This window comes from Rissa tridactyla, chromosome 13 (genome assembly GCF_028500815.1).
Source record: "Rissa tridactyla isolate bRisTri1 chromosome 13, bRisTri1.patW.cur.20221130, whole genome shotgun sequence".
Classification (NCBI taxonomy): domain Eukaryota; kingdom Metazoa; phylum Chordata; class Aves; order Charadriiformes; family Laridae; genus Rissa; species Rissa tridactyla.
In genome coordinates this window covers 17184735-17200092 of record NC_071478.1, presented here as the reverse complement: position 1 = coordinate 17200092, position 15358 = coordinate 17184735, and the positions used below count along the sequence as shown (strand labels likewise).

The following is a 15358-nucleotide window of genomic DNA, read 5'->3' as shown; positions in this document are numbered from 1 at the left end:
TAATATAGCACGGACCAGGTCGCCCCAGATGTCCATTCGCCTTAATACCTTCTTTTTCAAGTGGTCAGTAGTCAATGCCTGGAGAGGGATGTGGGAATTTTGTTCTATACCGTAGGACTGTTTTCTGTTGAAAAGAGACTGGTTTTAGACAATTTAGACAGCAGCTCTTCTGGGTCCCAGTCACCAATCCTGTATCTGCTTTTCATTGATTTTTGGGGAATAGTTGCAGCTGTAGAAGGGGAAATTCAAATTGTAACTGCTCAGAAATGGTAATTCGTGACCAAGGAACGGTCTGGCATGGAGGGCAAGAAAGCCCAACTGCCGAATGGGTGGGTTATGCTGGCTGATGGGGTAAGAAATGCTGTGTTATTGTCTCGTAACAAGCTCGAGGCTGATCGTGGTAAGTGGAGCTGGTGCTGGGGGATGAACCCGGTGCTGGGCTAAGGTGCTGAGTGCTCACGGGGTCGGTGCTGGCGCAGGTGTATCTAACAACTCTGCTTGTGCCACATCTTTGCAGACTCCTTGCGGATATGCGTAGAGAGGTAGGCCAATAAAAGTTCCCTGACACCATAAAGACGTTTACATTTAAAATCCCCACTCCTGCAGCAGAGTGGTAAAGACTGTGCAAACGAGGCCTTCCTGTAGAGCGGGAATCTCCGTGGACTTGGGGCAATTAAAAGCCTTACAGCATCTTTCCTCAGAGTGTCCAGACTAATTCCTTCTGGTCTCAAACTCCTGACACCAGGTTTGGGCTCCAGAAGCTGCATGGCCATCGAGACGAGCCATCGAAGCCTTCGCTGTGGGTTCTGAGAGCCAGCACAGCCCTTAGGGTAGGTGCCCACGCTACGCCCTGGACGGGTTGTGGAAACTCACTCTTTTACTCAGGTACCTGAGCAGAGCTTGGTCTGCCCCAGGTGGCTCTTTCCCAAGGGAAAACCAGTACTTCAGTCCATCCTGAGTTACTCTGTGTTTATAGCTAGAGGTGACTTTTTCCTTTTTTTCCTCCCTGAAGCTGCTGAAAAGGGTTGCTCATTCCCTGGATTTTCTCTTTAGAGTTGGAGCCAGCGCGTTCTGCAGATTGACGCTACTCCCCTGCACTTGTACGGGGACTCTGCTTTGTAGGGGGTGCCCGGGCGAGGTTGTACCACCGTTAAGGTGTTCCTTTAGCGCAGAGTTGACGCGGCAGTGGTGCTCAGCTCTTTAGCACAGATGGTTTTTGCAGAGCCTCAGAGGCCAGGTAACTGTTGAACTTTCCTGGTCCGGCAAAGGGACGGGTAACAGGCAGTGAAGGTGCTCCTGTCGCACGGCCCAAGGAGATGGCGTGCTGCGTGTGGTACGTACTTAAGGGCTCTTCGCTAGTCTTCGGGGAAGCGTCATGATGCCTGAGCCAGGTGTTAATTTTTATTCATATCCTCCTGGTAAAGGCCAGTGAACTCCTGTAAGGGAGCGCCATTCATCTGTCAGTACGGAGAGGAGACACCTCTGTTCATCCGTGTTGTTGGTTTTATAAGAAAGTCTGTTATAAACCAGCCTGGCGTGCAAAGGGCAGGCCATTACCTGATGGTGAGCTGGCAGATGGCTCCTGATTGCAGTCTCTTTACATGCTTCTCGGTGAACTTTGGGCCAGGTGTCTTTGTTTGATGCTTTCGTGCCTTACGTTGGACATCGGTAGGTACAGCCTTCGGCTTGTCTCTCTGCCTTCTGGTCTACTTTCAAGACCTGCTCAGGAGGACTGCCTTCAGCAGGCGGTGGCTCCCCTCCTACTGTAGGGCTGTAAGTCAGATCGCCTTCATCTCTGAAGGAAAAGCTTGTACAGGGGCTGGTTAGGGTTAATGTGCTGGTATTAGAGACGAAAGAATGGAAATCCATCATGGGCTTCAGGGTACAGAAGTGCCTTTACTGAAAGCTGGGGTTTTGCAGCCATTGCACCATTCTTCGTCAGGAATAACAGCTTGCGTCCCGAGCAGGGCCCTTGTTTTCCTTTTGTTATCTGCCCTTTCTGGAAGCCGTGTTTCTTTGGGTAGAGGTTTCTCCATACCGTTCTGGAGCCTGTAACGCCCTGGTGGCAGGGGCAGGCTGGTTTTCTGCAAATCCTTCGCCAGCGTTTGCAGGTGTGATACCACAGTACCAGCCTCCCTGGGAAAGGCTTGTGCATCCCGAAGGATTGCTTCCATCGCGTCCCTCCCACAGTAACTATTCAAGCTGGTGTGGCAGCACGGGCTGGGCAGACAGGAGGAGCCAGGCCTTGTGCGAGGAGCTCCCTTCACGAGGGCACTCCAAGGCAGTCGTAAAGAACGTCTTGATGCTGGGAGAGTGTCTTTTACCGTCGCGTCCTGCAGAATTCTTGTCTGTCTGACCTGTCTCCGTACGTCTTTGCTAGATACACTGCTCCAGACCGCTTGAAGAGGTGCTTTCCTGGCTGTGACTGAAGTCATTTGATGTTGGAAAAGGAAGCGAAACAGGAGGGCAGCCACAGTGGTGGCGCACGGTGCCTACCTGGGACACCTGCAATTGCACTGCACCCTGCTGCAAAGGGGGTGCTGGCTGTAAGGTCCCCTTCGGGTACTGCCCTGCCTCACGAGCTGGGCCTGTTGAGACAATTCAGCTTTGCTCTGCTTCTCTCCTTTTTTCTTTTTTTGGTGTTTATTCCCTCGGGAAAGTCAGGCGGGTTGTGGATGAGATAATTTAATTATGCCAACATGTTGAAAGCAGTCCAGTTTTCAGAGTGTGTTCTCTCTCTGTCTCAGCCTCGGGTAGCTTTAATTGCCCTTAAGTTGATTTGAGGAGATGGTGCCACCAAAAACCTGACTCTGCGCTCTGCGTCTCCTAGCATGGTTGTTTGGTGATTTCTGGAAGAGTTAGCACCTGCCTGCTTTTTCCACAGTGAGGAGATACTTAACGAATAGCAGAAAATAAATTTAGTAAATACAGAAATGTGTTTAAGTGGACTGTGGTTCTGGTGTAAATTTTCTGGATTGGGGAGCGAGGGTTGGTGAGTCCATTTCCAACATCAGTATCGACATCCACACGTGCTCGCCCACAGAAACGTACCTAAATGAATTTATTCATCTGTGCAAGGTGATTTCTCATGGATCCTGATAGATTATCTGCCATTTGTGGGGATCTTGTCTCTCACTGGGGTCTAAATGTGGTTCCTCCTGCGTTAACAAGTTGGTCAGTCAAGCCTTACATCCATACATGTTTCCACCTCTCTGTAAAAACAGCATTTCCAGTGGCTTTCGCTTTAGCTAAATGCTGGAGAGGTTTATTTTTTCATAAAGAGTTCTTTGGGATGGGATTTTCCCTCTCAATGCATCCAAAACCTTGTGTTTTAAGGCAGTTTGAGTTCCTGCAGGCCGTGATCATCCTTCGTGGTGTCGTGTCTCTCTCTCCTTCCCCAATTACGTGCCTCTGCACAGAGGTGATGCATACCCACGAGCTTCTGCCGCTTACGCACGCCTGCCTCTCCCCTCTGCAGTCTCGCTCGGGCTGTGATCTGCATTTGGCATATTATGGTAAAGGGGAGGTGAAACAAGCCGCTGCAACTCAAGCCCAGTTTACAAGGTCGTCAGTCAGGCGTGTAGCATAGAGAAGTATCCTGAAATTTGAAGCTCCGTTCAGAGAGTTGCTCTGCCACTTCAAGGATTTGAGCTGGCCCTCAGAGGAGATGGGCCCTGTCAGACTGCACCCGTGGGCAGCTGTTTGCAGGAGAAAGGAAGGGTTATTTGTCTGTAATGGGAGGGTTTTGAGTAGCTTGCCGTATATATAATTGCTCCTCCTTTCTGCTTCTGAAGACGTTATTCCTCTAAACCTTGTGGTTTTCTCCAAGAACATGGATATATTTTGCCCCCATCAGCTAATGCAGAAGTGGGTATTGTGGTTGCAGCTACTACTAAAGCATCTCTGTTTTAAAAAGCTTCTGCCTAATTGCATCCAAAAATGCCCAGTTCCCGATACGTAAACCTCCTTTTCCATTTATTGAGTCTATTGAGAAGGGTGGAGTAGCACATGGCGACCTTATATGTCATACAGTGATGAAATCTTGGTTTGACCTTACTGCTGAGTTTGCTAATTAATAAGTTTTGATCATCACAGGATGTACAAATATACTTCAAACCGTTTCAAGACCCGTGCAGAGCAAGAGGTGAAGAAAGCAGAGCACATGGCAAGGATAGGTGAGTCCTCGGGTATGCACGCATCCTGATTTTGCTGTAGCAAAGGAAAGGACGAAAGAGGCTGCCTTGTCGGATATGACCTGAAATTGCTTGTTTCTGTGATCATTATGGTTGCTCAGGATGTTAGTTAATACAGCGAATACAGTTGACCCAGGCTTACTTCCATGCAATGGAAGGAACATACATTGTCCCTAAAACCACTTCCTCTGGGGAATATACGTACAGAACAACCCTTGGAGTCACAGTTGTCTGCCCTGGCTCCATATGAAGCCTGGCTAAGCTGCTGCCCTGTTACAGAATCGCAGAATGAAAAGGGTTGGAAGGGACCTCTGGAGATCACCCAGTCCCACCCCCTGCCAGAGCAGGGTCACCCACAGCAGGTGGCACAGGAACGCGTCCAGGCGGGGTTGGAATGTCTCCAGAGACGGAGACTCCCCCACCTCTCTGGGCAGCCTGTGCCAGGGCTCTGCCACCCTCACAGCAAAGAAGTTCCTCCTCATTTTGGGATGGAACTTCCTATGGTCAAGTTTGTGCCCGTTACCCCTTGTCCTGTCCCCGGGCACCACTGAGAAGAGCCTGGCCCCGTCCTCCTGACACCCCCCCTTTCAGTATTTATAAGTGTTGATAAGGTCCCCCCTCAGCTGTCTTTTTTCCAGACTGAAGAGACCCAAATCCCTCAGCCTTTCTTCACAAGAGAGATGCTCCAGTCCCCTCAGCATCTTGGTAGCCCTTTGCTGTCCCCTCTCCAGCAGTTCCCTGTCCCTCTTGACCCGGGGAGCCCAGAACTGGACCCAGTGCTCCAGGTGTGGCCTCCCCAGGGCAGAGCAGAGGGGGAGGATGACCTCCCTCCACCTGCTGGCCACGCTTTTCTTGATGCCCCCCAGGATGCCATTGGCCTCCTTGGCCACCAGGGCCCACTGCTGGCTCATGGGCATCCTGTTGTCCCCCAGGACTCCCAGGTCTTTTTCCACAGAGCTGCTCTCCAGCAGGTCACCCCCACCCTGTCCTGGTGCGGGGGGTTATTCCTCCCCAGGTGCAGCACCCTGCACTTGCCCTGGTTGAATTTCCCCAGGTTTCTCTCCGCCCAACTCTCCAGCCTGGCCAGGTCTCTCTGGATGGTGGCACGGCCTTCTGGGGTGTCAGCCACCCCCCCCAGCTTTGTGTCATCAGTGAACCTGCTGAGGGTGCGCTCTGTGCCTTCATCCAGGGCACTGATGAATGTATTGAAGAGGTCTGGCCCCAGCACTGACCCCTGGGGAACACCGCTCCTCACTGACCTCCAACCAGACTCCGTGCCCCTAATCGCGACCCCCTGAGCTCTGTCTTTCAACCAGTTTTCAATGCACCCCACTGTCCCTTCATTCAACCCACACTTCCTAAGCTTCCCCGCGAGGATGCTGTGGGACACCGTGTCGAACGCCTCGCTGAAGTCAAGGCAGACACCACCCACTGCCCTCCCCTCGTCTGTCCATCCAGCCACGCTGTCATAGAAGGCTGTCAGACTGGTCAGACATGATTTTCCCTTGGTGAATCTGTGTTGACTGCTTCCAATAGCTTTCTTTTCCTCCCCATGCCTTGAGATGACACCCAGAATGAGCTGTTCCATCATCTTTCCAGGGGTGGAGGTGAGGGTGACCAGCCTGTAGTTTCCTGGGTCTTTCTTCTTGCCCTTTCTGAAGACTGGAGTGACATTGGCTTTCCTCCAGTCCTCAGGCACCTCGCCTCTTCTCCAGGACCTTTCAGAGATGATGGAGAGCTGCCCAGCAACGACTTCTGCCAGCTCCTTCATCCCTCTTGGGTGCATCCCATCAGCTCCCATGGACTTGTGGATATCCAATTTACTTAATTGATCTCTAACTTGGTTCTCCTCAACCAAGGGGAAGTCTTCCTTTGTCCAGACTTTCCCTGTTACTTTCTCCAAAGTCTGGGACTCCTGAGGGCTGGCCTGAGCAGTAAAGACCAAAGCAAAGGCGGCATTCAGTAACTCTGCCTTCTCCGCATCCTCTGTCACCATGGCTTCTGCTTCGCCCGGCAGCAGGCCCACGTTTTCCCTAGTTTTCCTTTTGTCTCCAATATACTTGTAGAAGCCCTTCCTGTTGACCTTGACGTCCCTTGCCAGGTTTAATTCCAAGGAGGCCTTGCCTTTCCTCGTTTCATCCCTGCATACTCCGACAGCATTCTTGGAATCCTCTCAGGGGGTCAGTCCCTTCTTCCACTTACTGTAAACTTACCTCTTCCGCTTGAGCTTTTTCAGGAGCTCCCTGCTCAACCATGCAGGTCTCCTGCTGCCCTTGCCCGATTTCTTGCTCTTACGGATGCCCCGATCCTGAGCTTGGAGAAAGTGGTGTTTGAATACCAACCAGCTCTCTTGAGCATCTCTCTTAACCCCCTGGTTACCCCACAGTTCTGCTCTCACCTTGTGTGTATCATTAGCTTTTGGTTCTGTTCTCCTTCTCCGTCCCTGTTGAGGCAGTTGTTCAAAATAAAGATTTTTAATCTGTCACTTGACATAAAAGTGATTGACCTGGATGTACAAGGGAATCCTGTTTCTTGTTTTATTTTTTCCCTTCAAGACATACCTTTTGTCTGTCTAGTCTTCCCTTCCCGTTAAGTCCTGTAGTTCTCAGGAGAAACCCAATTTGACGTTATTGGATATTCGGCATATTGAAATTACATAAGCGTATAAATATAGCCTATAACTTCATTAAATTTGCACAGATTCAACATACAAAGCGGTCTCCGTAAACCCTGATGAGGAGATGCTGTAGTGAAGGAGGAATCTTGGAAGCTGTAAGACGTGTCGAGATGTATCTTCTGGTGGGTTTCATCAGTCCACTTCATAAAACAGTGCGAGGCGTGTGTCCTCTCTCCCTGCGTACTCTCTCGTGCTGCTCTAGGCGCGTGTGTGTGCAGGTCAGATACTCGAGTGGCAGCGTCACGTTCAGCCTGTGCAGAGCCGTTAAAGGGCAGAGCGTGATCCTGGCCCTGCCCAAAGCAAAACAGCCAAATGAAATCGTGGAAATTGCGACGTTCCCTGTTCCTCCTCTGTCAAGTGCAACCTAATGAGATGGGCTGGAAACTGCGAAGTTTAAGCAGATTTTATCCTGTGCCTCAATCCTCATAGACGAATTTATTTTTTAGAGTGAGTCCCATAGCCAGAGCAGATGTTCAGCGCACACTTGCCTTGCCTTCGAGAAGGTGCGAGTAGCTTGATTAGAGAGGCTTCTTTCTTGCAGCAGTCCCCGAGGCCTCCGTGGTGTTTAAAAGGTGAGCTTTAGTGTCTTGTCACTGAAGAACACTGCCATTCCGTGTCCCAGTGCTAAGAGCAGATACCATTGGCACGGAAACACGGATGCTGGGCTTTGAACGTGGTGGTAAAAACTCACAGCAGACCTCAGACTGTTTTCTGCAAGATTTGATCACAGGAAGCCTCCAGGACTAACACATTCTTGTAGAATTAGCCTCAGTGTCAGTGGCACACATCTCACTGCTTCTAGGAAAAGGAACTTAATCTGTAACAACCAAGTTCTCTTGTTCTGCTGTCAATAGAAAAGATTAACTTCTCATCTCCGGCGTGCGTTTTTCTCTTGAGAACGCACACTGCTCTTAGGAGGCATCTTCACCAGGGAGTGGTTTGCAGTTTTCCCCTTTGAAACGAGGGGTGCGCTGTGGGAAATGGTGGGTCTTAGCTGAGCTACGTGCAGCTCCAGTATGCCGTGGCTGCCTGCCAGGGACACGTTGGAATCCATTGTACTGTAGAACTCACCGAGGCATTGATGAGTCTCTGGAAATGGCTTATGAGCTTCTGGAACCAAAACTTAGGATAACCGAAAAATATTGGAGGGGGGGAAGACGTATGGGCAGCTGTGACTATTGGTGACATGGCATTGACATCTGCAAGAACCACCACGGCTCAGGAGTGAAGACATACATATATTTAAGATGAGGAAAAGCCACTCTTCTTTCCCTCGAGCTGACTTCCTGCCTCATGCGATAAGCTGTAGCATCCAGATCCCTAAGTGAGCAGATGGAGACAGGAAAAAAAGTACCATTCCTGCACGAGGCGAGAGACCAGCGGCTGCTTTCTGCGTGTTTCTGAGCCAAGACTGAGCGCTGCACCCAGGCGTCTCGGTATTGCCGTTGCCTGGTTTCAAGAAATCCTCTTAAAAGTTTGAAAAGCAAACAAACAGAAAAGGCGAGGAGTTCCGTGGGTGTCCGGTACTGACGGTCATTAGCAGCTGTGTCTTGCACTGGATGTTAGTCCGGAGCATATTAGTGCATCCAGTGACTTACTTGGCAGTACCATGGGTGTGCTGTGCCCCTTGTCCCCCGGGGGGACGTGAATGTGGATTCTGGCTGCTGTATGCTCGTCGTCCTGCTTAGGGCATGCATTGTTGCCCATTAGGGCCTCAACCCTCAGACTTGTAACAGAATCCTTCCCTGTCAGCCGTGCCTTCTCGGTCGTCATCGCATCATTGGAGCAGGTTTGACCTGTGCCCTTATGGGTCACCGCTGCGTTCTTCCCTCTAGACACGGTTGCATTTAGCCCACCAGCTTCTACCGTATGAGCTTAGATTTAAATGGACCAAATGTTTTAAGTGGTCTCCAAACTCCTGTGTCTTCAAGCTAAACTTGACCATGATGACTTGATGATGAAGTTGGTCGCACAGCGCAGTTCTGCCGTGACTCGCTCGGTGAGCTGCTGTGAGCCTCAGAGCGTGCTTCTGTGGGAATTAGTGCAACAAAAGTCAAATGTACCACTGCGTAGAAAGGGAAAGTGATTTTTATTGTAATGGTCTAGGTAAGTTGACTCTGTCTGTTTGCATTCCTGCACGTGCCAAAAAAGCGCATCTCAGCAAGTAACGCTGACGGTGGCAGGGAGGACAGTGCGTACCGGTTATCAAACACCAGCAACAGCATCCGGATTCCTTCTGGCTGGCAACGGTGCTGCTTTTTGGAGAGATGCTCGGTGATCTCTTAAGAACCAGTTGCGTTCCTGTCATCTTCTTGCTTACCTTATCCTCTGCAAATCTTAGTCGAGGCCCTTCCTCCACCGTTGTGTTTTCTTGTTTCGGGTATCTCACAGCTGCAGTTTGTCTCCCCGTTGGGAGAGAGGTGGCTCATAGGGTGTGCTGCGGCCATGCTGCCGCCCTCCTGCGACAGGGTGCCCGCCCGCTGCTTGCCTTGCTGTGAGCCACACCGATCCCTCAGCGTCTACCAGTTTTATTTCCAAATCGCGTCTGTGCCTGTCAGCGCTCTTTAACCCGTGCTTTATCGTTTCTTCTAGTCGTCTTGCACATAATCATTTCTGTTCGTGCTTCATTTGTACGGGTCCGTTTCTGTTAGAAATCTCTGCAGTCCACGAAGGCTGCGCCGTCGCCACATCCTCTTGCAGAAACGTCCGTGCTGGAATACGGGCAGAGGGAGCGTCGTGACGAGGGCAGCGCTGCATCCCCTCGCGTGCCCCGGGCGGGTGCCTGCAGGGGACAGCTGCGGCTCCGACCTTCCCTGCCTAACCCTGGCATCACCTGCCAGGGCACGTTCACCCCTGGGGGCCTCGTAACCTGTGGGCCAGAGGAGGATCAGTTCTGGCACATCTGTGAGCAGAACGGGCTTCTGACCCGAAAGGGTTGTAGACATGGATGGAGAGCGCGCGGACGCAAGGTGCGCGGTGCCAATTCGCCAAAGCGCCTTGTGTCTCAATTTTAGGAAGGGGTCTCCTCGCTGAAAATCCAACTTGTTTGAACAAATCTTAAGCAGCGTGAGGTTGATGCATCCCCGTTGCCCCGCAGTCTCGTTGGTAGTCTGGGAGAGGAGCAAAAAAGGGAGTTTCTTTTAAGTGGCAAACAGTGGCAAACCTTGTGCATGCAAAGATCACGTGTAGTGGTAGGTTTTGGGAACACTGCCTCTGATTTTGTGTAATACAGGTTTGTCTTGTTCCAGGCAAAATTTAGCAATTATCGAAGACAAAACCATTTCCCAGAGTATTCCTTTCCCTTCATCCCTGCAAGAAAATGAGCTCTTTGTAACTCCTTTGCCAGCCTGAATCAGTCTTCATTTTGTGAGAGCCTTTCTCTGCCTTCGTGCGTCTGGGCAGAGCAGGCAGGGCCACTTGAATGCTTACGCTTTCCAGTTCCTCACTAAATTCCTCATGGATCCTTCCTTTAAACACACTTTTGCAGAGTTTATCCCTGCTATTATGCCAGGGTTGACTGCGGCCTCTGAGCAAGTTACAGATGGCGTTTCGGTGATGCCCTTCCGCACGTAAGGTTTTATTCTGTACCTTTTTGTGTTACCCTTATACGTGTCAGTCCAGCAAAGGCTCTGGAAATCGGTCTTCTCAGGTGAACGCCTTACGGCGCGCTGCCTGTACTGAATGGCTGACATCTTCCTTTTCCCTGTGTGTTTCAGCGGAGGAGAAGGCTCGTGAGGCGGAGAGTAAAGCACGCGCCCTCGAGCTGCGCCTGGGAGGGGATCTCACGCGGGAGTCCAGGGTGAGCCTCGTGGTTTGGGCGCTGAGGGGCGGTTCAGAGCGCCGGGGCTGGGCCCGGCTGGTCGCCGCCCCGTCGCAGCACCCGCTGTGCGGGTCAAGCAGGCGGCGACTTGAGTGGGCGGTGAGTTGCCAGCAGCGCTCTGTGGTCTCATGGCCACTGGCCGCGCTTCAACACCTACCTGTGGTTTCCAGCCCGGTCGGGAAGCTGACCCTCCCCTGCCCACAAGCTCCAATGCATCCCACGTGGGAAGGCAATCCCCAGCCCCGAGGCGCTTTTTTTCGACGTCAGCGTCTGCAGAAGAGTCCAGGGGAAAGTGAGGGTTTTTGGACAGAAGTGAAATTGGGTGCTTTTTGGCTGTTCCCCTTCCCTGCCGGCACCGCTGGCCCCCGGCTGTGGGAGAGGGGCTGCTCTTTCCCTGCCGGGGGGGCCATGGCTCTGGACGGGGGGAAGGGCTGGGACCCGCCTGGGTGGGCAGAGGGCTCGCGGGGACGCCGGCTGGGTCAGAAATTGAGACCAGCTTAAAACCACTGTACTTCCTATTGGCATCTAATGGGAACAACAGGATCCAAGCACCCTGGCCGTTTCCCTGTGCCTCCGTTGCCCTCTGGTTTCAGTTACCTTAGACGTTTAGGTACGTTCACACGCTATCTTCCAAGAACTGTGTAGCTACTTAAACAAACCAGCAGCAAGTACTGCCCTAAGTGTAAAGGCATGCTTATTTTTGCCCTCCACCACGAATTCTTTACGTTTGAAACATTTCTGAGATCTTCCTGAAGGGGGAAGAAATCACAGAAGTGAGTTAACTTCATGAATTTCACGGCAGCAATTTTACTGTGCGATGCCTGTTTGCAGGTGACGCTACGTCAAGTCCAAAACTCCGCGATAACCATGCGCCGGGAGGCTGACGTCAAGAAAAGGATCAAGGACGCAAAGCAGCGGTGAGTGCAGGGTGGTTCAGAGCTCTGGTTTTCCCCGGCTCTTCCCTCCACGTGCCCATACGTCCCTCCTGCTTTGCTTGTGTGGTGGCGGGAGCAGTTCAGCTCGAAGCTCGGGCGCCTGTGGGTATCCTGCGTGCCCTGGCTGCTAAACGAAGGGGACTGAGCTTGCAGTCCTCGTTGCTTCTGCTGTTCCCTTCTCATTGCTGAAAGAGATCTTTGGATTTGGCGTGTTTTCTGTAGGTGTTTACTGGGTTTTCATGTCAGCTGTTTTCACTCTTCTGCAAGTAAGATTCAGGGAGGCAAACAAACGTTAGCAACTTCCAGTGAAACAGCTTTTAGAGTTGCAGAGATGTTTTCTAAAACCTGGCTGAGTTCTGTTATAGTCAGTGCCGTGAAATCTCAAGACATTGTTCTAACTTCGCTCCGGTTGCAATTAACTTTTGCAATGTACTCGCAGAAATATTTCACTCTCTGTACACAGGTGTGGGCGGGTTTTTTTTTTTTGCAAATTTATCATATGCATTTCACAAATGAAGTGGTAACCAGAAACAAGGGCTCTTACAACAAGTGCTGAGTGTAAGAAAGTTCGAGATCTGTCTATCCCCAGTCTCCATTCGCACTCGAGTGGTGTGCATGCTAGTTTACCTGGCTGCTTAGGTCAGAACTATCCCAGGCTTGTTGCCAGAGATAGTTCTAATGTACCTTAAGATGCTAAAAATAAAGAAATAAAACCAGCTTTAATTTAAAAGTGCTAGAGCTGTGATCTGAAGAATGCAGAAACTCCTGGGAGAATCGTTTTTCTTCAACTTCCGGGCACACGTACGGCTTGTGTTTTTAATTCTTGGGTTTGATGACATTAGCGCACAAAGTAAAATTTTGTGAGTGGTCTTCTGGCCTTTCCGCCACTGGGTAAAATACTTCTTCCTTTTAAAAAGCTGAACGACAGTCAAGGAACTTGGACAATACAAGTTTGTTTGAAAATAGCTTCTCTGCGCCCTTTATTGGCTAGTCGGAAATTACAGATTCCAGATTTTCTTAAGCACTTCTTTCTGTTTACATCTAAGAAGGCCACAAAACGTAAATCAGCTGTTTTGGAAGAATGCCTCCGTTGTAGATAACGTCAAAAGGTTATCTCTAGTCAGGTTTCAAAGATGCGATGACGAGGAAAATAGATGTATGTGAGAGCGAACCAGCAGCAGAGGAAAAGGCCTGTTGTTGGGTTTTCTGCGCAGACGTGACCGTGTGCGCTCCCAGGCGAGAGCTGCCGGGTGCTCAGCCCCTTCTCCGCGGGCGTATGACTTTCCCTTTGTCCCGGCATTCGTCACCGGTGACCAGAGACAGTTGAGAGGGCCAGGCTATTCCATAATCTTGTACTCCGTCCGGAAAACAGAAGAAATTCCTGGAAAAATGTGTATGATAGGAAACCTTCTGTACAAAACAATTTCTGTAGCCTCTTGGAAAACTCTTGAGTTCTAGAGTATGTTCTAGGACAGTTTGCTGATGTTTCTCTGGTGCTGTGTGCATCAGTGAAAGAAATGCGTTCTGGTTTCCAGAGCCTGTGTAAGGTCAGGTTATAAATCCAGCAGGTAGGACAGATTCTAAAGTCCTAGTTGTAAAACCTTGGATTTCTGGCCCACCACTTAATTTTCCACGGTTTGGTTTACTTCCAGTCCTCTCTGATAAAAATGAGGAGATGCCCTTCCTATTTTGTAGGTGGGTGGACGTTGTTATTTAAAATTTAAGGCTCTGCGTCCTTCTCCAGAAGTTAGAAAGAGAAAATTGATCCCCGAGATGGGTACTTAGCCACACCTGCTCGTGCTCTCAAATAGCAGTTGTCCACCTGGATGAGATGAGACCAAAAGGGGAACGTTGTAGCCCGGCTTCTATGCTGGCAGTGTTCAGAACACCTCTTGGCAAGGGTTTGGGTTTAAAATTACTGAAAGCTGCTATAGCAGGTCGTTTCCTAGTAACTTTTTAGAGTCATCAGTGGGAAGTTGTGTTACAGGGTAGCTATACACCTTGTGCAGGGAAGAGGACGGCTTTAAACAGAAAATGAACCTGAAACGAATTTATTTCAGGGCTTTATTTTGAGATGCTTGACTGTTAAGACGGACTTACGTCTCATATCTGCAGTGGTCGTGCAGACACAGCTCAGGTTCTTTTAATATCTGATGTTAGTAGACAGTCAACAGATCAGTTTAAAGAATTCCACTATCTTCAACTGATTGCTTAAGGAGAAGTCAAATTCCTAATTGGGATAAAGCCTATAAGTGCTAAGAGTTTGCTGTGGGAGGGAAAATAAGGGAGGTCAAAAATGAGAGGGGTGGGTAGGACAGTGGTAGAGACTATGCCTTGTAATAGTTAAACGTTTGGACCTCATCTTTGATGATGCCTTCAGCCTGAAACTAAGGATCCTTATTACGAAAAATCCTCAGCATGGATTTCATGGAAGCCGTGGAAACTACTTAATTCAGCTCATTAAAGAGCAGTGGTTCTGTTTGTGAGACGCAGGGATTTCGCTTGAGTTATAACGCAGAGACGGCTAAATCTCTTGAGGCTTTCTGCATCACAGGAGACACCATTCCTGATAATCAAAGATTCCGATTCAGAAATCCGTATGTGCTCACAAACGTATTTGAGGCCAACTTTTGCTGAAGTCATCTGCTGCATAGATAAAGTAAAAATCATGCACATCGCTATGCTGTCATTTCCAGGAAAAAAAAAAAAAAAAAAAATCTCTGCTTGGGGCTGTGTGTTGTGTCTTCCAGCTTTTGGACTTGGAGTAATAGCATTGTACAACTTGCAATTACAGAACCTTTCCCAGAACCTGAATTTCGGAACTGTAGTTTTATATCGAAATCTTAATTTACATGCGTTATCTGACATAGAGATCTGCGTCTGGAGAATACAAACCCAAATAGCATCGGAGAAGACCAGTCTGTACCTGACAGTACTCTCATAAAACTAGTTAACTGTAACGTTTTGAACAAGCAGATCTGAAATAAAAACCAGAATCCATTCCTGAAGGAGAAAACGTATACAAATGAACAGTTAAATTATCTGAACAGATGCTGTCCCGCCTAAATTGATACCTGTATCGCAAAGTTTCTGTATTTTGTTCGTCTTTAGTTGTAATGCACGTTCAACAAATGCTTCTTGGTTTTTAGAAATAGCAGACGACAGGACAGGTATTAGTAAACCCATGATGCTCAAAGGTGCTGGATTTCCGTACCCCCTCTTTAATGACAGCAACTAATTAGTTTGATTTTTCAACATCTCTGAGGCCGCGTTTCGTTCTCTTACAGGGCACTGAAGGAACCCAAAGAACTGAATTTCATTTTTGGGGTGAATATCGAGCAGCGCGAATTGGACGGCATGTTCATTTATAACTGCAGTCGCCTGATAAAGATGTATGAGAAGGTGGGCCCGCAGCTGGAGGGTGGCATGTGAGTTCCTGGATATTCTTCAGCAACCTTTTTGCTTAGGCCTGGCATGTCACCGCGTGTGACTTGGGCTGCTCTTCATGAGTGAGGCTTACTCCTTTTGTCAGCCTTTAGTTTGGATTCTGACAAATAAGTTATATTTAATATTGCCCAGTATTTCCCTGGTTTCTCGATAGAGAGTTCTCTACGCAGATTTTGGTCATACCTGCAGCGGTATGAGGCTTTGGTTCTCAGTGCTGGCATTTGGGGGTGATGAACGCTGACAGCAATAGTGCCTCCATCTAGGGACAGGGAGGATGGGTCCTGAA

General features: G+C 49.6%; 1 protein-coding gene across 5 annotated transcripts in view; it reads left to right on the top strand.

The window, feature by feature from the left end:
- The window catches only part of MORC2 (MORC family CW-type zinc finger 2), a 58921-nt gene that overhangs the window by 27637 nt on the left and 15926 nt on the right, over nt 1-15358 (top strand). For all 5 annotated transcript variants that reach the window (XM_054219667.1, XM_054219671.1, XM_054219670.1 and 2 more), the window contains 4 exons: nt 4096-4175; nt 10587-10669; nt 11522-11607; nt 14913-15053. In XM_054219667.1, coding sequence (XP_054075642.1) covers nt 4096-4175; nt 10587-10669; nt 11522-11607; nt 14913-15053 — 390 coding nt within the window. The remainder of the gene's footprint in view (nt 1-4095; nt 4176-10586; nt 10670-11521; nt 11608-14912; nt 15054-15358) is intronic.